The sequence below is a fragment of the Schistocerca serialis genome, chromosome 1 (genome assembly GCF_023864345.2).
Source record: "Schistocerca serialis cubense isolate TAMUIC-IGC-003099 chromosome 1, iqSchSeri2.2, whole genome shotgun sequence".
Lineage (NCBI taxonomy): Eukaryota > Metazoa > Arthropoda > Insecta > Orthoptera > Acrididae > Schistocerca > Schistocerca serialis.
In genome coordinates this window covers 1,104,878,616-1,104,905,147 of record NC_064638.1, presented here as the reverse complement: position 1 = coordinate 1,104,905,147, position 26,532 = coordinate 1,104,878,616, and the positions used below count along the sequence as shown (strand labels likewise).

The window sequence follows — 26,532 nt, the reverse complement described above, 5'->3', positions numbered from 1 at the left end:
GTCCCGGGTTCGATTTCCGGCGGGGTGGTCAGGGATTTTTCCTGCCTCGTGATGATTGGGTGTTGTTGTGTCATTTTCACCATTCATCCCCATTATGGTCGGAGGAAGGCAATGGCAAACCACCTCCACTAGGACCTTGCCTAGTGCGGCGGTGCGGGTCTCCCGCATCGTCCCCTACGCTCCTCGGAGTATGGTACGTCAACATCATGTTTTTCTTCAACAACTCGAAAACCGCTCCCTCCAGCGGAAACATGTCGCAGTACAAAATTGAAATACATTAAATTTGCCACACAAAAGGCTCTATTCATTTTTTCTCTAAGACTAAAAGTTTGCACGAGGAGAGCGCAAGAATATTGAAAATGTAGAGCGACGCACATGCTCTGCAGCTAATATCCGGACTTCGCGACCGGCACCATTACATTGCGGTTCGTCGCGACATTGTATTTGGTCCATATACCCTCAGAATTTCACGGTGAATCTGCGTGCAATGTAGACGTTTTGACCTCAATAACCGTACTGTCCCACGTACTTCAACTTTGGGGAGCGTTTCCTTACGTCTCGCGACTTCAATTGCACACTGTGATGAATCACTACAGCAGCAGAACTGTGTCTGCAGAAAACTGGGTACATGTTCTCTCTTCTCATATTGCATCTCCCTTGTTAGAGAATGGTCTTAGCGTGGGACGCCAAGTGTAACTTACTGCCTGAAATCCCTACGTACATTCAAAACTTGATTCACTCTCAGGATGTTTCAAACCGCCACACACTCCTCTGCAAAGTGAAATATTAATTACGGAAACAAGCCCTTGGCTTTTGGCTGGGACTTTTCTCCGCACTATCCTTTGTCCCAAGAGTGCTAGTCCAGCAAGATATGCAGAAGGACGTTTGTGAAGTTTGGTTAGGTAGGAGATGAGGCTGCTGCGGAAGTAAAGCGGTGAGGACGGGTCGTAAATCATGCTTGGATAGCTCAGTCAGTGCAGCATTTGCCCTCGAAAGGCTAAGGTCACACTTACAGACCTGGTCCGGCACAAAGGTTTAGTCTGACAGGAAGAATAAATACGGGACTAGAAAGACATGCTGAAAAACTGAATGTTAAATTCAAATGGTTCAAATGGCTCTAAGCACTATGGGACTTAACATCTGAGGTCATCAGACCCCTAGACTTAGAACTACTTAAACCTAACTAACCTAAGGACATCACACACATCCATGCCCGAGGCAGGATTCGAACCTGCGACCGTAGCAGCGGAGCGGTTCCGGAATGAAGCGCCTGGAACCGCTCGGCCACAACGGCCGGCACTAAATGTTAAAACTTGGGCAAACTGAAAATGGAAAAAAAACCACAGGAGCAAGGCGAAAAGGCTTTTTCTATAAAGAAACTGTTGCTGAAACTTAAAGATATAAACATGGAAAACAGAAAAAAATTATGAACAGATATGTTCGAAATAATCTGGAAACACTAGAAGAAAGGATGATCTTCACTATTCTGGATTAAATCTCACTTCGGCACAGAAAGGGGTGAGTTATGCTGCCACAAAAATCTTTGGTCATTAGCCAAATAGTATTAAAAGTCTGACAGGTCGTCAACCAGCATTTAAAAGAAAATTAAAAGAATTTCTGAATGATAACTCATTCTACTCAATAGATGAATTCTTAGATATGAAGTAGTACCTGTAAACAAAATTAATAAACAAAAAGAAAAAAAAGAAAAATTAATTAATTAATTTGTGTAAAGAAAACTTACTTTAAAGTGACACGTTCCACATCATTACGATATGTCGTTTTCATTATCTATGGAACAACGATTTATGTATGTATGTATGATTGGGAATGAAAAATTGATAATGAGAAAGAAAATAAAACAACTGGATGCTTTTAAAATGTGTTACTGGGTGGTGGGGAAGATAATAAAGATCGAAAATAAGAGAAGGGAAGGAAGATTGGTTTAAGACTACTTAGAGCGATCCCCGGGAAACCTAAATCTCGATGACCGAAGGATGATTTAAACTGTCGTCCTCCCGAATTTTAGTACAATGTCTTCACCACTGCGTCACCTTGTACCACTGTCTTTGTCAAACTGTACATTTAGTTATATGAATTTGGACAGTACGGTGAAAACAACCTTCAGAGATTGCTGATTAAATTCATTATCCTTCGCTAGTCGTTAAATGCTCTGCACTTACTTTGCAGTAATGTTAAACCCACTGTGATTATCAATCGGACGAACATAATTCTCTGTATTTGAGTTAGAGAATAGGAGAGCAGTGCGGCAATAGATACGAGCGTGGTGTATTCGAATTTTTTGTGGAAATAGTCGGATTGGGTGATAACACGCATAACCATAGGCGTTTCAGCATTTGACTATCAGTTATCGCGATGGGAAAAAAGGTTGAATAAAATTATATGCCTGAACAATAGGTTCCGAAAGTAATTTACGAAAATCATAAAACAATTCTACACTCAGTATTAACTTGTTTCACAGTCAAAGAAAGTGCTGACATTGCTGCCTATGAACTGAAGTACGCGATCAGTGCGATCATCACATAAAGTGCGTCAAAACAGCATCAGAGAACAAAACGCTAACGTTAACAGAAGGTAAGTGTTAACGATGGCTCTATGACGCTCCTTCATGCGTGAATATGCGGGTCGTGAACAGCAAGATATTGCAGTGCAAATCCCTGGACTTCAATAACAATCACTCACTAAACGCATTAATGCTTCTCTTTTGCCGCTTTATGTTGCTGTCCTAAATCACACAATACTAAGAAGTCGACATTAAAAACTCATCTAATAAGCGTGAAGGCAAAATGTCAAGTACATAATTTTCGTGTGATGGATCAGTTACGTGGAATTTGTAATTTGGCATTTGTCACTGATATCCGTTATCTTTTCCGCAGAAACTGTCCTGATAATTCTGTCTAGCCATGTTCTACACGAACATTTTAACGTGGAAATAATTGAAGCACTTCACGGAAAATCGCGTGGACTACAATTCTGCCGCACCACTCTTTAGGTACGACTACATGTGGGAGAATGCCCCACATTTTAGATATGGCTGTATACGTGAGAATGCAAAGCCTATACAACAAATTTTTTATGCCATTGTCCACGTTCATGTTAGGTTTGCGAAAGGTGCATCTATGACATCGTGAGGTAATGTGGCACAATTCCGAGTAGATCTGCGGCAAAACTGACTTCTCTATAAGCCGTTAAGAAATATGCTGGTTCGCTTGGCCCATTTCATCAAGTGTGAACACGGGCGCGTTTGTGTGTGTGTGTGTGTGTGTGTGTGTGTGTGTGTGTGTGTGTGTTTGTGTCGGGGTGGGAGGGAGTGCTAGTTGAAACTTTCGCTAGAAAAGCACAGTTTATGTACAAACCAAGATGCGGTTGTGTTTACTTATTTATTTTTTAACGGCAATAACAACTTCATTATGTCATAGTATAAAACCTTTAGCTTTTGTGCAGTTACCTTTATAAACAAATATTGCAAATTACCGGACGAATGCTGTAAGATAACTTAGACCAACTGCTGTGAGATGAAATGCTGGTAATCCTATACCATCGCTCAGGGTGTATGCCATCGCTCAGGGTGACAGTTTCAACCACGTTGTATGTAATCAGACATAAAATGCGAAACAAAAATATCTAAGAACGTGAACGCGAAGAGGTAATTATTCTGTAGATAACTCTTTATCTCCGTTTGTACGAGAACTTCCGCAGCCAGTAAAATGTTTAGATAACAACTTATGGCTAACAGACAATATCTCCTTAACCTCCATTTTCCTGGGCGAAAGCATAGGTAGAATATACAGGCTTAGAGGCGTCACCTTCGGAGGAACCCGTGGATTCAAAACAGATGTTTCATCCACTCGTTCGCTGAATTTATTTTTCAAGGTACAGAGTACACTATTTGCTGCGTAAGTGCTATCTTCCATATCAAAATCCGTTTAATGCGAGACATTTAATCATCTGGAAGTGGTTAAAACATAGAAACAAGCTTTGCTAACAGCTCATAGCGCGAAAAATGTGTCTGGCTGTTGTACGGAGGATCCGGGTTCGATTTCCGATATTGTCAGGGATTTTTCCTTGTTTGGAAGATTCGATCAGGGTGCACTCAGGCTCGTGATGTCACCTGAGAAGCTACTTGAGTGAGAAGTAGTGACTACAAGGTCTGGAAAGCCAACTACGACTGGGAGAGCGCTGGGCTGACTTCCTGGTCTTCCTTGCCGCACCACAGTGACGCCACTGGCAGCAGGATGACACGGCGGCCGGTCGGTAACTGAGATCCAAAATGAGAAGTAAAAGGAGCCTCATTTGTGTTACATAATTTACATGCATACTGCGGCATAGATATTGAATCAGATTTTTAAACAGCCACAGTACGTCCTTTTTCAAGTAAAGTCGTGAACTACAGAAAAGTAAAAGTGAAGTTTAGAAAGACACCGCTGTTACTGTGTGCAATAAGCCTGCAATAACGAGGCAGGTTATATGCTGAAGCCACTGAACACTGGATATAGGGCGACTTCTGTCTCCTTACCCTACACTCGTGGCAAAGGGAGTGAAGCCGCTATGCTGGGAATCTCGGCTTGCATATTCAAGATGAGTGTTTGCAGAGTTCTCAAATTTGGGAAATAATCTTACGTATTAAGAAGTTACAGTTTGTTAACCGAGTATTCCGTCGTTTCCTGGTAGAAAAACATTATAATAATTGAAGAGCACTACATTGCCTGTGTTCTGCAAGATTAATTTATTGAGTTAACCGATTTTCGGCTTACAGGGTCATCATCAGACTTTAAGTGATTATCTTCGCCAAAGGAATTACAAAGTTTGTAAATAACATAGGAAAAGATGTGAAGGGAGCACACAGGAACAATATAAACACTAAATCCAAAAACTGTGCTTACGAAATAGTTGACATTAATAAACAAAGGGAATAAAATAAAATGACACGAGGTAAAACTGATTCAAGCGGTATTAAACACGGAAAGTGATACAGAATCCAATTAAAAATTAATAACTGTAGCAAACAAAGTTACAGTTTTACTGAGGATTGTTGCACTTTTCGGTCACCACAGACCGCTAATTGTAGTAGTTCAGTGGTTTCAAGAAATGTTGTTAGGTGAAGACCGCGTGTAAATTTTATAATTTGCAGTGTCAAACTGTTTTGTAATTGACTACAAATTAACAACTGAAATTATTATCTCATCCAAAGGAACTGAAAGATTTTCAGCAACAGTACTGTGCACCCCGTACAGTCTTCAACGAAATGTTAATTTATATTCGTTATCTTAACTCCACACTGCGAAAAGGACTTAAAAAAAAGACTCGTAAAAGTGGCTACATAACACCTATAATCTGTGGTGTCATTAAGTATCTGATAATCCTAAAAGTGGGTCAACTATGTAATATCAATTAATGGTACTTCTCGTTAGTCATTAGCATGCGAGCAACAGTTTTACGGAGACGTGAAGAACGAAAAGCACAGAGCGGCGACCTCCCACTGAACTCAGCGCCCTTCACCAGATCCATTCAGCGTGCGCTGATTATTTTCACTGCCGCCCACTTTCCGTCTGGCGGCTAGCGCAGCTCTGCGAATTCACGTACGCTCAAATATTTCCTGGTTTGTACCACAGTAACTTGGGGAAGGGGGGGGAGGGGAGGAAAGGACGGAGGGAGGGGGAGAGAGAGAGATAATTCAAACTGCAGGCGAATATCGCTTAGCACCAAGTCATAATGAAGTAAATTCGGGCTAGTATTTGCATTGTTTTCCGTGACAACCCATAATTCTTGTTGATGCATCCGAAAAGTACTTCACTTACGTATCTCACGCGTCACGTAGATCCCGCCACAAATACATACACTGCAGTCTGTAACGAAAATATGGCTAGAGTTTCGAAGATGTATGAAACTTGCTTGTTGTCCTGCTGGGGTGGGCGAGTCTCCAACATTAAATACTTTAAAAGGCAAAAACAAAACACAGTTCATTTGGTCTACTAACCGAAACAAAGGTACATAGAGGAAACAATTCAATGGACATTCGTAATCGTGGACGTATAATACTGGGAGTTCTCATAACGTCAACACTTGAAGCTGGCACCCCAAACGTCAGCTTCTGGTAGAACTGTTTCGATGAAATAAAAAGCATGCATACATCATTTACAGGTGTACCACTCGTTCTGATTATAGGCTAAAGCAGGGGCATGATCAATCTTTTTTACCCACCGCCCATTTTTGTAACTCTGCTAGCAGTAAAATTTCCTTACCGACCACAGGTTCGTCAGTAATGGTGATTTAGCAGCGTTACAGCAAGTTAAAGCATATAACAAAAATTGTTTACCAAATACTTCCCGTCAAAATCTTATAAAAACCTAAATAAAATGTTTTTGAAACTCCTACCATCAACTGCCCACTATGAAAGCTGTAACGTCCACTAATGGGCGATAGGGTCCACGTTGACTACCATTGACCTAAACTGAAAAGGAGTCACATTTCATTGGCACGTGAACTCGTCCAAGGGATATTTTCTTCCATGTGCATGAATTTTAGTTGCAATGATTACCTTTACTTCTGTAATTTGAGTTAAAATTTCCTAGCAATCAGTACAGCTTGAAGGTCCCTGTGAGAAGGAAATATTGGAAACTGTCCAGCCATAGCAAAATATATTCTCAGCATTTTCGGTATGAGGACACAGACGGAACATCAGTTCGCCATTAAGAAAAATGATAGATTACGAAAGCAGCCTTTTCACATCAAATACCTCGCTTCTTGGTTATTCGAAACGCGTAACGAAAAGAAAGTTACATTGACAAGGTCAAATACGTCGTGTTAATGCATCAAAATATGCCTTTAAGGCCTGAATACTACTTCTCCGCTTGCAGAAAAAAATGCATTATGTTACTTATTGAACGCGCCTCGTATTTCTAATCGTACAGAATCTCAACCGAAAGTTAAAATTGCGTGTATCAGGAGTTGTATTTTTCACGTCTGTTTGTATCTTACCGTTGTGAAAAAAGAAAACTTCTGTTACCAACATTAAAGCTGAAAATTTTCCACCGAAGTAGAGAAATAGCTCTTGTAGCCACTCTAAGTATTTCTGTTATGTGAGTAAGCGACCTGCTTCCTATAATCACTGTACACCTGATTAGTACCTAGAAGTCAGACCGAAAGGTGCATATTACCGTGCAGCTCTACTGCGCAATTTATTCACGTAACTTACAAGACCGGATGGACAACGTCTCGACAGGTTATCATGAAGAGAGAAATTACAAACCTGTTCCTTGCACGTCTCGTGTACAACGAACACTGCCTTAGGCTCTTGTGCGGCACACCTCGTGACTTCATGGGAAAGCAGAATTCTCTCTTTATATCAGCAGATTATGTAGATCACTGTAATATAAATGAAGACGGTGACGATGAAATAAAATATATACATACAGTTCCAGCGACGATGCCCTTGGAGCTGTTCGACAGGAGTAGGCTATGTGCTGACAGCGCGTTTTCACCCTTTCCCTTCTCTCTCATTGGCATAAGCAACATAAATACAACACTAACATTGTACACGCACTCTTGAAAGTTACCTACAGTCAACAGCTCAATTTCAAAAACAATAAAGTTTCCAGAGGAGACGTCCCATTGTGTGACGACAAAAGAAAACTTTGCCAATTTAGGAGGCTGAACTTATCCTTGGAATCTCCATAGCAACAATATCATACGATACAAGTTTTTCCCGTGGTTCCCTAAATTACTCACTCAGATCAAATACCTTGGTAAACATAAAAAATAAAATACAACCGATTTCCATCCCCATCCGCATCCTTGTCAAGTCCTACCTTTAAATCTCTCCATCGTTGACGATAGAATCTCGGAGGCACGCTTATTATGAAAAAAGATTACAGACTTCCTCAGATTGCACTTTATTCAAGAGCATCCATAGAACATGAATGACTGATTACTGAATACACATTTTGCTAGAGTGAGTCAATAAATACGTCGCAAACGCAGGCCGCTTATCGTTTTAAATTTCGCCCATGTACTTGTCTAGAAGGTGGCAGCACATGTCGCTTAGAAGGAAGTATTCCGCGGCCAATGGTTAACGATCTGCAGGCAGAACGAGGTGGTAGGTCTGCTACGAGACTAGAACAACGCGAATTTTATGAGCCCAGGGCTGTCTACAGAGCACGTCCATGGAGAAACTCGTCCCGTATATGATTAGAACAGTATTTCAAGGAAACTCGTATTCAAGTGGACACAGGAAGTCAGTAAAGGACGAGAAGAAGTCACAAGCAAGGAACGCCCTGGCCGCCCTAGTTTTCCAGCGACGGCACATTTTTTTCAACGTCTACGGGTATTTTGCTACCCCCAGCTCACAGCGGCCTTGTGGGTTGCCGCAATTTAAGGAACCAAATACACTTGTTATATCCCAATAGGGCACTCGTTAAATACGAGGGTGAGTCAAATGAAAACCTTAAATTTGTAATAACAAATCGAAATTTCGCGCCGTTATCCTGTTAAGTTGGTAAGCGTGCTACAAATAGCGTGCAGAATGGTCAGTAGGTGGCAGCATAGTGCAGATGCAAACATAGCGTCGCAGTATCAGTATAAAGATGGCCACCCAATTTGCGACTTGCACCAGGGAAGAACAGCATTCTGTCATTCGGTTTTTGCGTAGTGAAGGTGTGAAACCTATGGAAATTCATCGACGAATGAAGGTTCAGTTCTGTGATGCATGTTTGTCACAGGAGCAAGTCTACGAATGGAGTAGGAAGTTCGCAAATGGTGTGATTTCAGTGGAAGATGCTCCTCGTCCAGGTCAGGCACAACGAGTTGTGACTCCACAGAACATTGCAACAGTTGAAGCTATAGTGAAGGAAGACCGCCGAGTGACACTGAATTATGCGAAAACCTTTCTGCATTGCTTTTCCTCATATCCGAAACCGAAAATCACCGTGGCGCACACTAACGAACTCAAAAGCAACAAGGCTTCGCCTAACTTTAAATGATTTGCCCTAAGAGGGAAAGTAGTATGGCATGACACTGGCTGTAATCGGTTATCTAGTCATGGACGTATGTCACTGAATCGATAACCGATGTGTTTGATTTCCCAGAAAGGTCTGTGTAATCTGAAATCGATCGTGTATGTTGTATGAGTACTCAGCATCAATAAAATGTATCCTGAGGATGTCTGTAAACTTTCAGCACACCACATTGTGCATGATGTGCTCCAGTTTCACAAAGTGTCTGCAAGATGGGTGCCACGGCAGCTGACTCCTGAAATGAGAGAACGACGTGTTGATTCTTGTGAAGAACTTCTTCGGCGCTTTGAACGAGAAGGTGATGGCTTCCTTGCAAAAATTGTTACTCGGGATGAAACCGGGGTTCACTTCCACCAACCGCAAACGAAGAGAGCGAGCAAGGAATGGCGCCATTCCTCATCACTAGAGCCAAAGAAGTTTTGAACAGAACCATCAGCAGGGAAGGTTATTCTGACTCTCTTTTGGGGCGAAAAAGGCGTCATTTTGGAGCATTACATGCATAGAAGGACCACTGTCAGCAGTGTATCACACAGATCTAAAAAATCATCTGCGACCTGTAATCAAACCAAAGCGACCTGCATTTTGAGTGTCTTCCTCATCCACCATACTCACCAGACCTTGCCCCAAGTGATTTCCATATGTTTAGACCACTCAAAGACGCAATGGGAGAAACGAAGTTCCGTTCTGATGAATAGGTACGCCACGCGGTGCATGAGTGGTTGAGCGGACTAAAAAAAGAATTTTTTTCTACAGGAATTTATGCACTCTGTAAGCGCTGGAGGACTTGCATTGAGCGTGGGGGAGATTAAGTTGAAATGTGATACAGCGTTGTACCACTTCTGCACAAAAAATAATATTTTTAAAAATATTTAAGGTTTTCATTTGACTCACCCTCGGACGAACGCTGCCAAAAGAATTCTATGCTGCGGACTCTTAACGCCTTGTCGAACGGTGGGATAAGTGTTTTAAATTAACAAGAGGAGTACGTTGAAAAGGAAAATAAATTTCAGGATGGTTCAAGCGGCTCCGATGTCTCGATCCTAGTTTGCGACTTATTTATTGACTTACCCTTATATCATCAAATGCACCGGGGAAATCTAGCACATCCATACCGATTCAACGAAATACATCCATGAACGGATAGCCGATAATCACCAGTGTCCGCCGTACCACTTTACGCTGCAGACAAAAATTACGTAATATTATGCGAAAACCTTTCTGCATTGCTTTTCCTCATATCCGAAACCGAAAATCACCGTGGCGCACACTAACGAACTCAAAAGCAACAAGGCTTCGCCTAACTTTAAATGATTTGCCCCAGGAGGGAAAGTCGTATGGCATGACACGCTGTAATCGGTTATCTAGTCATGGACGTGTGTCACTGAATCGATAACCGATGTGTTTGCTTTCCCAGAAAGGTCTGTGTAATCTGAAATCGATCGTGTATGTTGTATGAATACTCAGCATCAATAAAATGTATCCTGAGGATGTCTGTAAACTTTCACATAGTAAAATCCAAGCCAATATCCCGCCACCGACAATCTCTTCGTCGACGGTACGATAAGCCTCCTTTACATATGCAGTGCACATTCCGATTTAGTTTGCTGACCAATGTCTGTCTCGCCTGAACACAACGCACAACAGACGTTGCATACACGTAATTAAAAAGCTACACCACTACTATTTTTGAACACGCAGTCATAAAGTTGACATTTTTGGGTAATCTATTGGGCGACAGTGTGTTTGAGGTACGGAGGAAACAAGCTGACATGATGTTATCCCCACAATAAAACGGTTCCAGTTCAAATACTTGACACTTAACTGCAAGCTACAGTGTGAAAATGGAAAACATAGCTGACAGGACACACCAAAATCAGAACGGTGACTGAAAAGATTTTTTTTTCTAAGAATCTTTAGAATTTAACATCTCGTTGGCAATGTGATCACCTCAATCAACACACTGGCGCTAATTCAACGAGACTAGCGCGTGACCTGTTGGAGTACTCCTGAGCGACATCTCGGTTAGAAGATGGACAGTGATAGCAGAGAGAAAGGGATATTTGATTTTACGAGTAACTTTGCTTGTAATCTCCAGATTCAAAGAAAATGAAGGAAAATCCACATCAGGACATATGGAGCGTTATTTGAACAGCAGTTCTTTCTAAAGTAACTCTTATGCGATCACTGAGGTTACTTCTCAGTCGGAGACAAAGTTCGTTTTCCGGGCATTTGTGCTGAGGTGGCATGTAATCGCTCGTGGAGTTTGCTACTGTCTTAATATAACTACTTCTAGCCCAGTAGTTATGGTCAGGCAGATTTACATGCAACTTTAAGACGCTGTATGTGTGAATATCAAGAATAATGCATACAAAGTAGCAAATGGCATCTAGATTCTTGCTTTTATCGGAGAGCTGTCAGAAGGAAACTGGTTAGGGAATAAGAAGACACACATTTGGAATTTCGGTTCACTTATCACTTATTTCCTTACGCCTTACAAATAGAGGAAGTACTTGCCCGTCACACGTTTGTAGAAAGAGATTAGCCACTACCACATGGGGTTCGTCATGGAAACGGCAAGATACGCCCACGGAAACCTCCGACAGCAAAATTTTTATTGTATGTTATGTCGCCTTAATTCGTTATTGTTACGGCTTATATACTCTACCTGCTTTAATATTCCAAGAGGAACCTTTCCGTTTCCAGTTTGTTTCCTTTTTTCCTCATATTGTGATCTCTATCTCGCGGACTGTATTTAATTTCAAGAAAGAGCTAAAAGCCTGTGCGGGAGAAAGAGAGCAAATCAGGATGCCAGCCCGGACGTCTCAGACTTCAAAGAGATCGTTTTGGCTATTCCTGTACGTAACAGGCGCCTTGTGAGGTCGGTTCCAAATCGAACAAACAAGATTCGTCAGAAAAGTTCGCTCCCTTGAAACAGTCCGCAACGAATGTATTGTCACATTCGGCACGAACTGCAAGCTATCGATTCTTTCCTTACGAATTTAAGTCATACGTATTTCCCACATTATGTTTCATTTAGCTGGCCGCAGATTTCTACGCCTACGATTTTATATTTATGACACGATTGAGCGGTATGTATGTACAGAGTGAACTGGGAAAAAATAATAGCGTAATGCTACAAGGCTCTTTTACAATATTTTTGTCTCGTACTCAAGAAGGGCGTGGTTCAAATCAACTTTATACATATGGACAGAATGAGCAGAAATTTACGGCTGTTTGCTGATGCTGTGGTGTACCGGAAGGCGTCGTTTAGTGACTGTAGGAAGATACAGGATGACCTAGAAAAAACTTCTTGTTCGTGTGATGAATGCCACCTTGCTCTAAATGTAGAAAAACGTAAGTAAATGCAGATGAGTACGACTACAGCATTATCAGTGTGCTGCTTGACATAATCATGTCGATAAAGTATCTCGGCGTAGCGCCGCAAAGCGATATGAAATGGAACGGGCATGTAACGACGGTAGCAGGGAAGGTGAATAGTCGACTTCGGTTTATTGGGTGAATTTTAGGGAAGTGTGGATCATGTGTAAATGAGACAGAGTGTAGAGTTCCAAAAGGATAAATTAAACAAGGCAATGAACGTTTTGCACAACTGAAGGGACGTGAGAATAAAATGGAAACACAAATCATTTATAAAATCTAGTGTCTTACCGGAAATTGTCAACGGTATTGAGATGACAAATGGAGCGCTGGAGTTGGTGACCTTGGGAGCGTCTTTCAAAATAGCAAAACTTGCTAGTGGCAGTGTTGCCAACTCAGTTTCCACCATGCGCCTTCAGAACACTTGAAAAATACCTACGGCAGCTTGGAAGCCCCTACAGGATGGAAAGCTTTAATCATAAAGTAGTGAAGATAAAATAACAAATGAAGCGATGTAGTTCGCCGCCTTGGGTGCGTCTTTCAAAATAGCAAATCTTACTAGTGGCAGTGCTGACAACTCAATTTCTACCATGCGCCTACACAACACTTGAAAAGTACCTAATTATTTAAGATTTAACTGTTACGTTTCGCGACAATAAATGAGACTGCTTTCACAAACTGCTTGCTTTAGCCATAAATCGTGATCGCTACATGTCGGAAAGCATACCTTCCAGATATCCGACTACAGCCGTTTTCCCCTTACGTACTACAGACACATTGGGCGGTTTATACACCTTTTTTCAACAAATAACGCATTTACATGTAAGTCACTCGCTGTCTTATGACGTTTCACTTTGTACAGCAGAAGCTCCGACAATACCTCCGACGACGCACTACCTACACTATGTGATCAAAAGTATCCGGACTCCCCCAAAAACATACGTCTTTCATATTAGGTGCATTGTGCTGCCACCTACTGCCAGGTACGCCATATCAGCGACCTCAGTAGTCATTAGACACCGTGAGACAGCAGAAGAGGGCTTCGCGGAACTCACGGACTTCGAACGTGGTCAGGTGATTGGGTGTCACTTGTGTCCTACGTCCGTACGCGAGATTTCCACACTCCTAAACATACGTAGGTCCACTGTTTCCGATGTGATAGTGAAGTGGAAACGTGAAGGGACACGTATAGCACAAAAGCGTACAGGACGACCTCATCTGTTGACTGACAGAGATGGCCGACAGTTGAAGAGGGTCGTAATGTGTAACAGACAGACCCTCACACAGGAATTCCAAACTGCATCAGGATTCAAGGCAAGTACTATGACAGTTAGGCGGGAGGAGAGAAAATTTGCATTTGATGGTCGAGCGGCTGCCACATATCACGCCGATAAATGCCAAACGACGCCTCGCTTGCTGTAAGGAGCGTAAACGTTGGATGATTGAACAGTGGAAAAACGTTTTTTCGAGTGACGAATCACGGTACACAAGGTGGCGATCCTATGGCAGGATGTGCGTATGGCGAATGCCCGCTGAACGTCATCTGCTAGCGTGTGTACTGCCAACATTAAAATTCGGAGGCGGTGGTGTTATGCTATGCTCGTGTTTTTCATGGCGGGGGCTTCACCCCTTGTTGTTTTGCGTGGCAATATCACAGCACAGTCCTACAGTGATGTTTTAAGCACCTTCTTGCTTCCCACTATTGAAGAGCAACTCGGAGATGGCGATTGCATCTTTCAACACGGTCGAGCACCTGTTCATAATGCACGGCCTGTAGCAGAGTGGTTACACGACAATAACATCCCTATAATGGACTTGCCTGCGTAGAGTTCTGACCTGAATCCTACAGAACACCTCTCGGATGTTTTGGAACGCCGACTTCGTGCCATGCCTCACCGACCGACATCGATACCTATCCTCAGTGCAGTACTCCGTGAAGAATGGGCTGCCATTCCCCAAGAAACCTTCCAGACTGAACCTGACTGAACATATTTCTGCGAGAGTGGAAGCTGTCATCAAGGCTAAGGGTTCAAATGTGTGTGAAATCTTATGGGACTTAACTGCTAAGGTCATCAGTCCCTAAGCTTACACACTACTTAACCTAAATTATCCTAAGGACAAACACACACACCCATGCCCGAGGGAGGACTCGAACCTCCGCCGAGACCAGCCGCACAGTCCATGACTACAGCGCCTTTGACCGCTCGGCTAATCCCGCGCGGCAAGGCTAAGGGTGGGCCAACACCATATTTAATTCCAGCATTACTGATGGAGGGTGCCACGAACTTGTAAGTCACTTTCAGCCACGTGTCCGAATACTTCGGATCACATAGTTTAGGTGTTCTGGTTGCTACAGGTCTCGTACCGTTCCTCAGGAAACGACAAAAAGTGAACAGCTTGTAGTTATGCACTTAGCGAGTGACGCACAACTTAATTCTGGTTGATGTAATTAACTTTAAGAGTTGTAAGACTGAATGTATTCCACCGTCGACGTTTCACTTCTGTTTCACTGACTGGTTCCAACACCTGGCTCTGGTCTTTATCGTGTAGTCATATCAAACAGACGAACAGTATGTGTAAGTGTTGTATGCGAAAATGAGACGTCACGGATGAGTAAATATGCAAGGAGTGGGGTGGAGGGCGGCGCTTGTAATTTTCGCACGGGGCGGCAAAATCCCTGGAGCTGATCCTGACGGCTGGTTTGCGGACCGAACGTTTTCCTGTTTACCTCTCTTGTCGTAATTTTCACCCGTGTCAACGTTCACTGTTAATTATGATACAACCCTATACAACTTTCCCTTTCAGGGGTTAGAGATATAGCTCTATTACGGAAAAGTTTTGTTAGTTAATTTTATTTGTTATGACTACCGAACGGTAGCATGTCAATATATTTCTGCACGACAAAAGATAAAAGGCCGCCTCGAACGGGCAGCGTCAAAGAGGAAGAGCAAACTGAGCTGGAAAAAACTGAGATGGAAATGGGCGGCAAGTTCATTCAAGTAACTACTCTGACACTTGCTTTAAGTGATTTCGGGAAATAACAGAAAGCCTAAAAGTCGGTGGCCTGTGATGTGAATCCCGTAGCTAGCAATTAAAAGTCGAGTGTCGTTCACAGCGACACCTTGCCCCGATTCTGTAACAACGAGCTAGAGACACTTCATCCTTTTGAAGATGTCGTTTACCGAAATTAATACTTTCTTGACGGCACATACCTCGTCGAGGAACACGAGGGCGTACAGAATTCCACACAAAGAAATACGACGCATAAAAAAAATGTTTACCGAGCGCCTCCCGCACAGCGGCGAACTGCTTTGGAAGACATTCCAGAAGTTCATATTGGTTCTGAAAGAGCCTATAACACATGAGGCGACAAACATCGGGGCGAGGGGCAAAATTAATATCCTCTGCTGCAGTAGGGGTTATTTTGAGTCAAGAATGCTTACGCCGCTGATAGTGCGTTTCATCATAGTTATATATGTGGCGCAAGCCATAAATCTGACTCGTTTATACCACTGCCTGAACTTGCTGTTTAAATATCGCTCTCTGACGGCATTAGGGCGACGAAGGTTATGTTGTACTCATCTTCGACCTCCAGTGGTTACTCGTTTCAAGAACCAGATGACACGCGCTACGACAGAATGTTGCACTTTTTTTCGGCAACACTTGTGAATTTAATGTCTCTGATATAGATACTGCAAGCTGAGAAACTACAGCTGTCAAAAATGCTGATTCAACGCCAAAGTCGACATCTTAACAAATCACACTGACGGTCGCCAAGAAAGCGAGAGGTGTCAAAACATCTGGGAAACATAAATCCTGCTCGGTTTCACAACTGGAATAGTTCATTATGATGTTTGTATGGCATTCAGTCAGAGATAAATTACTCTCCCTTCTATTCCTGCTTCGAGAGTACGTTCAAAGGCTTCTCAGAACAGTGGAACCGACACTGTGAATTCCGTATTTATACAGCGCGGCGAGGCAGGTGGATTACATTTCGAAAGCTTCTGAATTATACGGTAAAGATATTAAGAGTATAAACGACAGTAACTTAGCTTCAGTGACAAGATAGTTCACGAATATTCCGAAGAACGAAAAATATGGGCTCTTTGCCACTGCATACATATTCTATACTAGCTGTCTGCCAATGTCGATGGCTCTTCAACATTGTCCCATTTATTATATAGCACTTTTCGTTCGAAGGTGGTAAATAAAACAACCCAGTTACAAATTTACAATTGTGCGTCATCAACGTACAACGTACTATTGCAAGGTGTGAGGCGGCGGCCTGTTTCAGGCCTTCTACTAACATTTTATCCTATCTGAATACTGAATTTGCATACGAGACTCTCTTGCTTCATTTACTTTCCGATTCAGTTTTATTTGTCGTCTTTCCACCTGTACTGCGTGTTCTGGCTAGGGGCTAGCGTGTAGCAACGTACGTAACCCACCCCTCTGTACCTAATCTAACAATTCACTTCAGTAGTAGTTTTTCCCATTAAATGCGTCTGGTTTTGATCGGGGGAACTTTCGCACATTTTGGAAGAGCTGCCCGGCATTTAGAGTGCAGGGTCTCACGCTACAGGGCTGCACGAACGGTCGGACGAGCCTTTGCAGGGATTATCCTCCTGGCTAAATTTTCGTGAACAATGAATGGTGGAACATAAGAACGGTGTCCTCAATAGCAGAACGGGAAACCTCTGGTGGAAGGGGTGAGAACAACTCTGCCTTGTTAGTAAACTTCGGGTGGGCACGTCAGCTGTCCACTTGCCGTTATGCTCCTGTGTTTGGTCTCCAGGCATATTTCCTCAAGCAAAATATATAGCCCCTCCTGTATCTGCAAATTTCCAAACTTTGACCTTCCTGTGGGAACGATACGCGAGGCAACGAAATTTAGACAGCCTTCGACATAGAAATCTGGACGTGGAAGGGGGCGACACACATCTCCCGTTTCCATGTACACATATCCCACTAGTGGATACATTTTAGCTTTGTGGTAGGAAACTTTGTCACGAAACCTGGCAGAAAATCCAAAGACATTCTGGTCGTATGTGAAGTACGCTAGCGACAAGATACTATCAATGCCTTCTCTGCACGATGGCAATGGAAATACTATAGACGACAGTCTTGCCAAAGCAGAGTTACTAAACACAGACTTCCGAAATTCCTTCACCACAGGAAACGAAGTAAATATTCCAGAATTCGAATCAAGAACACCTGCCAACATGAGTAACGTAGAAGTAGACATCCTCTGAGCAGTGAAGAAGTTAAATCACTTAGCAAAATCAAGTCTTCCGGTCCAGACTGTATAACAATTACGTTCCTTTCAGAGTATGATGATGCAATAGCTCCATACTTAACAGTCACGCACAACCGGTCGCTCGACGAAAGATCGGTACGTAAAGACTGCAAAGTTTCACAGGTCACACCAATATTCATGAAAGGTAGTAGGAGTAATCTACTAAATTACAGGCCCACATCATTAACGTCGGTGTGCAGCAGAATTTTGGAATATATATTGTGTTCAAACATTACCTCGAAAAGAACGCTCTATTGACACATAGTCAACACGTATTTAGAAAACATTATTCTTGTGAAACACAACTAGCTCTTTTACTCACATGACGTGTTGAGTGCTATTGACAAGGGATCTCGAATTGATTCCGCATTTCTAGATTTCCAGAAGGCTTTTGACACTATATCACACAAGAGGCTAATAGTGAATATGCTTGCTTATGGAATGTTGTCTCAGTAATGTAACTGCATTCGTGAGTTCCTGTCAGAGGGGTCAAAGTTCGTAATAACTGACGGAAAGTCATCGAGTAAAACAGAAGTGATTTCTGGCGTTCCGCAAGGTAGTGTTATAGGCCCTTTGCTGTACAATCTCAGCAGCCGTCTTCGGTTGTTTGCAGATGACGATGTCGTTTATCGACTCATAAAGTCATCAGAAGATCAAAACAAACTGCAAACGATTTAGAAAAAAATATCGGAATGGTGCGAAAAGTGGCAGTTGACCCTAAATAACGAAAAGTGTGAGGTCATCCACACGAGTGCTAAAAGGAGCTCGTTAAACTTTGGTTACACGATAAATCAGTCTAATCTAAAAGCCGTAAATTCAACTAAATACTTAGGTATTACAATTACGAATACCTTAAATTGGAAGGAACACATAGAAAATGTTGTGGGGAAGGCTAACCAAAGACTGCATTTTATTAGCAGGACACTTAGAAAATGTAACAGACCTACTAAGGAGACTGCCTACACAACGCCTGTCCCTCCTCTTTTTGAATACTGCTGCGCGGTGTGGGATCCTTACCAGGTAGAACTGACGGAGTATATCGAAAACGTTCAAAGAAAGGCAGCACGTTTTGCATTATCACGAAATATGGGAGAGTTTGTCACAGAAATGATACAGGATTTGGGCTGGAAATCTTTAAAAGAAAGGCGTTTTTCGTTGCTACGGAATCTTCTCGCGAAATTCCAATCATCAACTTTCTCCTCCGAATGCGCAAATATTTTGTTGACACCGACCTACATTGGGGAGGAACGATCACCACGATAAAATAAAGGAAATCAGAGCTCGTACGGTGTTCATTCTTTCCGCGCGCTATACGAGATTGGAATAATAGAGAATTGTGAAGACGCCGGCCGTGAAAGCCTACATGGAATGAATTGTGAAGGTGGTTCGATGAACCCTCTGCCAGGCACATGAATGTGATTTGCCGAGTATCCATGTAGATGTAGATAACGGAGTTCGAGATCCCTGATTAGAAGAGCACTTAAGCCCTTTCCGGGATTGGTTAGAAAAGATAGTGCGGGTTGCCTTTCCGAAGTCTGAACGAAGGCGACCAAAAGTTGAGAGAGGCACTGGGCGTTGTATTTGGATTCGTATGGGTAATCTGATTCGAACTTCTACTTGGTGAGGCCACTGAAATCTGCGCTCGTAAGTGTTTTTCTTGACTTCGGCCCTCTGCCAAATCTTCACTTTGAACTTATGCGCATACGCGACAAGTATTCAGGAGGATGATGAGATCAGGGATTCGCAATCTCATCACATGGGCTCATTCCAGGAACAGTTAACAGCGGCCGCAGTTCGCTACATCCCGACTTGCCGGTAACCATCTCAATGGCGGTTCTGGAATCGCGACGTATTGAGGGACGAGGAGTTCATTTCTTAGTTTTCCTAACTTGTTCCACGCGCTTCACACACAGGTATGCAAGTTTTTCTATCATTCAGCAACCATTTATGTACATTATTCAACCAAAATGCCAACGTCCTCCAACCATAAGCAATAGGCAAGGACCCTGACGAGTTCAGATTATCTAATAACGTTTTCCGTTGCACGCGGCAGCTGATTTTTCGAGCAGCCTAAAGCTTCATGGGGGTAATCGGTAATTTGATACAGGGTGATAGATTCAGCATCTGTCTAATTTGCATATCCACGGAGCACCCGATAAGAAAGCGGTCGTGTTCACAGCACACCCGTCTTCTGGCAAAGAGACTATCATGCACGCACCGCTATGCATTTGTCAAGCGACAATTTTGAAAAGAACTAGTACCCATTTCACCAAATCCGAGGGAGAATACAAAATTTCTTTCACTTCCACAGTGGAAAACTCTGAAAAGGATAAAATGTGCCAAAGATTTCTTGTTTATTTTCGACCAGAGGATCTGTGCGAAACTTTCGCACTTCTATGGTTTTAAATAATGACACAGTGTTTGGATTAAGAGTAGTCGCTGGGGAAATGGATGTTCTGGGAATGAAGAAAAAAATTTTAAAAATGAAAAGAACGATGTGAAATAATAATCACGAATTTATGATATATCCTTGTATATACATTTCCAAGCAGTTAATTTGGAAAAAAATTCAAATGCAGTAAGCACGTTAGGTCGTAGGAACAGCAGGTAAATCACAATTCAAACTAATGTTTGTCGTTTTGGAAAGTATATTCGTTTAGAAAGGGCAACTTGTCCGATGGCATAGACAATCGACTACCGCAGTGGTCAGAGTTATAACCCATGAGAATGGCGTGAACAAATTATAAAGTTAATAAGTACTTTGAAACAAATAAAATGGCATTTGCAATAAGATAATATGAAAAGCGAATCTCTTATTCGTGATTAAAAAGCTAGTTCCGTAAAATGTAGGTAACCTAGCTGGGCATCCATGATGTCCTTTTGCCTATGATAGTTAAGCCTCTTTCATGTTAACAATTAGTATGTTTTGAAGGAAAATCTGTATGCGTTGTAAGAAAGGTTTAAAAAAATTTCTAATGATAACTGATTCATCACTGTACGATTAGTATGTGTTAAAAAAAAGGGATGTTGACTTGAGAAGTAATATACATATGATATATCTAACCAATATTTACTGCTGTGCGACAGCAGAAAAAGTGAAAATTTTATGGATCAGTTGTACGGCATTTTGAACCTAACTAAGGTCGCCGTCCGCCAGATTCCGCGACTGCTCACAACTATTCAAAAAGCCGATCACACATGGCGCTTGTTTGGATTACTAAATTTCAGTAAACCCTCACCCCCACCCCCCAAGTTTCTCCTGACATAGTATCATAACACTCAGTGAAATGTGACAACTTCGTCTTTTCTCCGATGAGGCAAAAACCATTGCGTGACAGTCAACGGCGACGTGGTGATTTTCAGGATGGAACGTTCCTAACAGCTGAAAGCTACACTTCTATAACCAAGGTTTCCGCCGGAATTGGGAAAAATGTGTCCCCCTTGGGGGTGATATGTAGAAAGTAACATCCGCGGTCTAGAGGTAGCGTCTTTTGACTAATAATCGAAATTTTCTGATCGCGGAAAAGAAGAGAATCGAAGCATTTGGGACGTGTTGCTACAGGAGAATGTTGAAAATGAGATGGACTGATGGATACGGAATGAGGAGGAGCATACTGACAAGAAGAAGTGGCAGGAGGATAGGACATGTGATAAGACGTCAGAGATTAACTTCACTTGTACTGGAGGGAGCTGTAGAGAATAAAAAGTGTAGGGGAAGACAGAGATTGGATTGGAATACAAGGAACAACTAATTGAGGTCGTAGGGTGCAAGTACTACTTTCGGATCAAGAGGTTAAGAGAGAGAGAGAGAGAAAGTACCACTCTCGGGTCAAGAGGCTAAGAGAGAGACAAAAAGAAGAAGAAAGGAATAACATCAAGTTTCATGGCCGCAGACTGATCGCTTTGAGGTGACAAGACTACCCCCGGTATGTTCACTCTCGTTCATACGAGTCACTAACAAACTTCGCTCTCGTGCGAAAACGGCATAAAAATGCAATCGTGACAGTATGAAAATTGAGCAGAATGCTACAACGGGAGATTTTAATTTCAGTTGTCTACGAGTAACACACCGAAGCTGATCTCGCGTTGTAAATCGACGATCAAATACTACGTTCACTGATTACGAGGTAAGTATATTCAGGCAACCGTGCCTGTACCCGCACTGCAGTTTGCCTCGTTCGTAGGGTACAGATCAGACATGAATGAAATGGCCCAGTAGCGACAGCGTGGCGAATGGTAGCAGAGCGCGATGACACGCGGCAAGTGCTACAGTTTACGGAAGGAGAGGGGAACGGTGTACGGCGGACTTACCTGGCAGGCAGCTTGCCTGCCGAGCACTCACACTTACCCGTATTGTCCGGGCAGCACCGTTGGGTAACCTGTGCGGATGCCGGCGAACGGGAACCCTGCAACACAAAATAAGGTCCAGTGTTAATGACGCCACCAAAACACAACAACGACATAAAGGTGCTACAGCTACAGTCTAAAGTTGTATCGCCTTAATAAGCCGACATGCTCGGGATCTACCAGTGCTGGAGTGCCAAATAGCCGGGTTATCAAGGACCTTTTTAAAAACCTAGTTTAAAAAGAGATATGTACGAAAAACCCATAATTGACACAGTATTAAAAAATTAAAACTATGTATTACTGTTTCTGTAAAAACAAAATTGAATAAAAGAAGGATACCGTGCTGCTATTAAATCAGTTTACGGCGCAACGTTTTAGAGAAGTTCAATATAGATGCATACTTTCTGTACGCCAGCTACGAAATAAAGTTAGCACCACTGACTTGAAAAGATCAAGAACAAGATAGTTAATAAAAATCGTTAGCAAGAATTTGGTGCAATTTCATTGGAATCACTGTCTTTAGGATTATCACAGATATTTGACGTTTCGAGGGCGTGGACCACGTCGGAATGGCATATTGCAGAAAAGCTAATATATACATGAAAAGAGCTCAGTCTAAGAAACAAGTTAGCTTTTCTGAAATCTTCCACAAGCCTCAGAAGAAAATTTCTGCTAAACCATTAGTCGCAGATGCCATTCCGACGTGTTCCATGCCCTCGAAACGTCAAATATCTGTGATAATCCTAAAGACAGTGATTCCAGTGAAATTGCATCAAATTCTTGCTAACGATTTTTATTAATTATCTTGTTCTTGATCTTTTCAAGTCAGTGGTGCTTTTTATATATATATATATATATATATATATATATATATATATATATATAATGGTGCGCAGATTCATAACGTCAGAAGAACAGCTGAAATTTTCTTCTGGGTTATCTGCCACATTGCAGAAAAGCTAACTCGTTTTTGAGACTGAGCTCTTTTCTGTTAAAAAAAAGTATTACGACGTACTTCAATTATATTCCTCTAACTTAACGAACCCAATGTTTAAATTTGACTGATTGCCAAGCAGTGTCTGTTTTACCAAACATAATATAATTCTACAATAACAAACAACAATGACGTACTTTAAACCAAAGTAGTGCCATTGTTTAAGGTTCACCACAACGAATAGCAACCGCCCTATTCTGCCCCCTCCCCCCCCGACCAGTAATGGTATACACAAATATGCCTCCCCCAGTACTCGCCACTAAAATGTTTAAAACTGTGCTTTTTCGAACAATTGAGAATTTAGAAAGGAATTCAGTCGCTTTGTAAGCGTATAGTTACGTCGCTGCCCGCTCTCCCCATACCGATACCACGTTTCCTATGGTAGCGCCGATGTAACTGTTGCAAGTAGCAGTTAAGATTACAGTGTAGTGAAGGTTGAGGTATGTTCGCGACCGGACGTATTGACGGCCAGTGCTTCGTGAACGGAAAAACCGCTTCCTGACGGTCTGAATCATCCTAAAGGACTTCATATTGAGATATCGGATATGTGTGTTCAGTCTGAAATGAGTGCGTGAACAATTACATAAATATTATTGACTCGAATACCTTTGGTGGAGATTAATAATCGCTAATATGGGGTCGGTTTGCGGGAGACGAGAGCAGGGGGGAACTTGATGATTCAGTACGAAAAATTAATCCAAGGCACTGTGAACTTTAGCCGCGCGGAGTGGCCTTGCGGTTTGAGGTGCCATATCACAGACAGCGCGGCCCCTCCCGACGGAGGTTCGAGTCCTCCCTCGGGTATGTGTGTGTGTGTGTGTGTGTGTGTGTGTGTGTGTGTGTGTGTGTGTGTGTGTGTGTGTATGTGTGTGTGTGTGTTTGTGTGTGTGTGTGTGTTTGTTGTTCTTAGCATAAGTTAGTTTAAGTAGTGTGTAAGTTTATGGACCGATGACCTCAGCAGTTTGGTCACTTAAGAATTCACACACATTTGAACATTTGAATTGTGCACTTTAAATGACAATATTTCACGAGCGGCTGCACATTCGCATCGTCATCGTGCCGTGGAGACTATAGCCATCCACGCCTTGATGCTTAGGCCCGGACTACGGAATATTTCATTCTGCCCTCAACCACTCAACGATGTGAGAAGCCACCAGGAACTACACGTGGTTGGGATTTCACGTTAAACGGCAGGTCCCATTTTCCCAGTTGGATAACTGGAGTGGATACAAACAAGCAAGTCGCTGAAGTGGCGTCCAGTTGAAAGACTTGCAGCCGGAAACTGAGCCACAAGAAACTATATCTGCTGGGCTAGATGATTAATGGTTATCCATTCTCATTAGAAAATGAAAATGTTTAATGTAACCTAACACATCACTATAGACTATGGGCAGTGGAGTCCACAGTTACGTATGTTTTTCCTGTCTAAACAGACGAACAATTTTACCAGTCTTGTCTGAATGACCCGAAATGTGCCCTTTCGCCAGTTGTGTTGCAGAAATTCATGCCATTGCTGAACAGGAGTCCTTGTCTGAGAGTGTCGTGGCATATCAGGTACGTGGGCAATAGAGGCACCCAGAGTTGTAAAACTACTATAGACTACCACAGGTAAGTGTAGGCTACGGTAGTTTTCCTAGTAGTTTTGATCCTTTAAGGTCGTACCTGCATCACCCGAACACTCGGTGTGTTGCATACCTAGCAGGGGCTACCTCATAACGATCGCTTTCTTTATATATGCAGTCAGTGTCTTACTAAATTCCCCTATATACAGGAAGTAGTGAAGCGAGTAGAAGTGGAGTGAGGATATATATAAAGGGCTGTGTAATCTACGGAACATTTTTGTTCTGCACTGTTATCTTCCTGTCTCTTACATAAGAATAAACAATATTTATAGCAGAACTGAAATGATCAGTGTTTAATTCAGGTTTCATTCGAGAATTATTGATTTGTTACGTGAAACAGAGGGATGTGTAGTAAAAACAAAGAAAACAATGCAGATTCATCATACAGCGCTAGAAAATGTTTCGTCGAACTTACAAAAAACATCGCTTTTATATTTCGTCGAACTTACATAAAACATGTTTCTGTTATTCATAAACAACTTTTGCATTTATTTATAGTAAAAGGAAAGTCTTGCCTATGATCATGATGAATAACACTCTATTGAATACAAATGGACAAGAATAATTCTACATATTTTTTTATGTTGCTGTGGTCGAGCAGTTCTAGGCGCTTCAGTCCGGAACCGCGCAACTGCTACGGTCGCAGGTTCGAATCCTGCATCGGGCATGGATGTGTGTGATGTCCTTAGGTTAGTTAGGTTTAAGTAGTTCTAAGTTCTAGGGGACTGATGACCTCAGATGTTAAGTCCCATAGTGCTCAGAGCCATTTTTTTTATGTTTGTGCGAGTAAACTGTGCTTGCAATAAAAGTAATTATTTTGGATACATAAAAGTGCGGGATTTACGCGATCTACTAAGTTTTATTACTTATAAGAGGTAATTTATATTCTGTAAGGACATAAAATACACAATGGGCTAACAACGGTTCTAATTACGTACAAAACAACCAAACATACAAAAAAAAGTCGTTGGCTCCTATTTTCTCTCTTACATGTTCATCTACATTCCGTTCTCTACCAATACTACCGCTAATCCCAGCATTTACTGCGTCATCTATGCAGTGTATCAAAACTCCAAAATTACGGAACCGTACAATCGGTATATGTTAGTTTGAGTGAGCACGACTGTACGAGGTGTGGCTAGAAAAAAACCGGACTAGTACAGGTGAAACAATAAAACGAATGCAATAAGGCTGAAAGTCGCGTGGCCTGTCACGTGACTCTCGCTCCGCCTACTGCTCGAGTTTCATCTGCCTCCTGCACTCAGTCTGCCCGTGGCGTCTGTTTTAAGTAGTTGACGTTTTGTCTGTGCGTCGGAAAATGTTGAGTGTACAGAAAGAACAGCGTGTTAACATCAAATTTTGTTTCAAACTAGGAAAATCTGCAAGTGAAACGTTTGTAATGTTACAACAAGTGTACGGCGATGATTGTTTATCGCGAACACAAGTGTTTGAGTGGTTTAAACGATTTAAAGATGGCCGCGAAGACACCAGTGATGACACTCGCACTGGCAGACCATTGTCAGCAAAAACTGATGCAAACATTGAAAAAATCGGTATACTTGTTCGACAAGATCGCCGTTTAACAATCAGAGCAGTGTCTGAGTTAACAGGAGTTGACAAGGAAAGTGTTAGGCAGATTCTTCATGAAAGTTTCAACATGAACAAAGTGTGTTCAAAAATGGTTCCAAAGTGTCTCACAATTGAACAGAAGGAACGCCGAAGAATGATTTGTTCTGACATCCTGGAAAACATTGAAAGTGATCCCACCTTCTTACAAAATGTTATTACTTGCGATGAATCGTGGTTTTTTACTTACGATCCCGAAACTAAACGCCAATCGATGCATTGGAATACTCCTGGTTC

The 26,532-nt window shown here is 42.2% G+C and overlaps 1 protein-coding gene across 1 annotated transcript in view; it reads right to left on the bottom strand.

Moving 5' to 3' along the window:
• Positions 1-26,532, bottom strand: part of LOC126416490 (RNA-binding protein 24-B-like) — a 355,325-nt gene that overhangs the window by 93,842 nt on the left and 234,951 nt on the right. Inside the window, exon 3 of the mRNA XM_050084231.1 lies at positions 22,055-22,112. Coding sequence (XP_049940188.1) covers positions 22,055-22,112 — 58 coding nt within the window. The remainder of the gene's footprint in view (positions 1-22,054; positions 22,113-26,532) is intronic.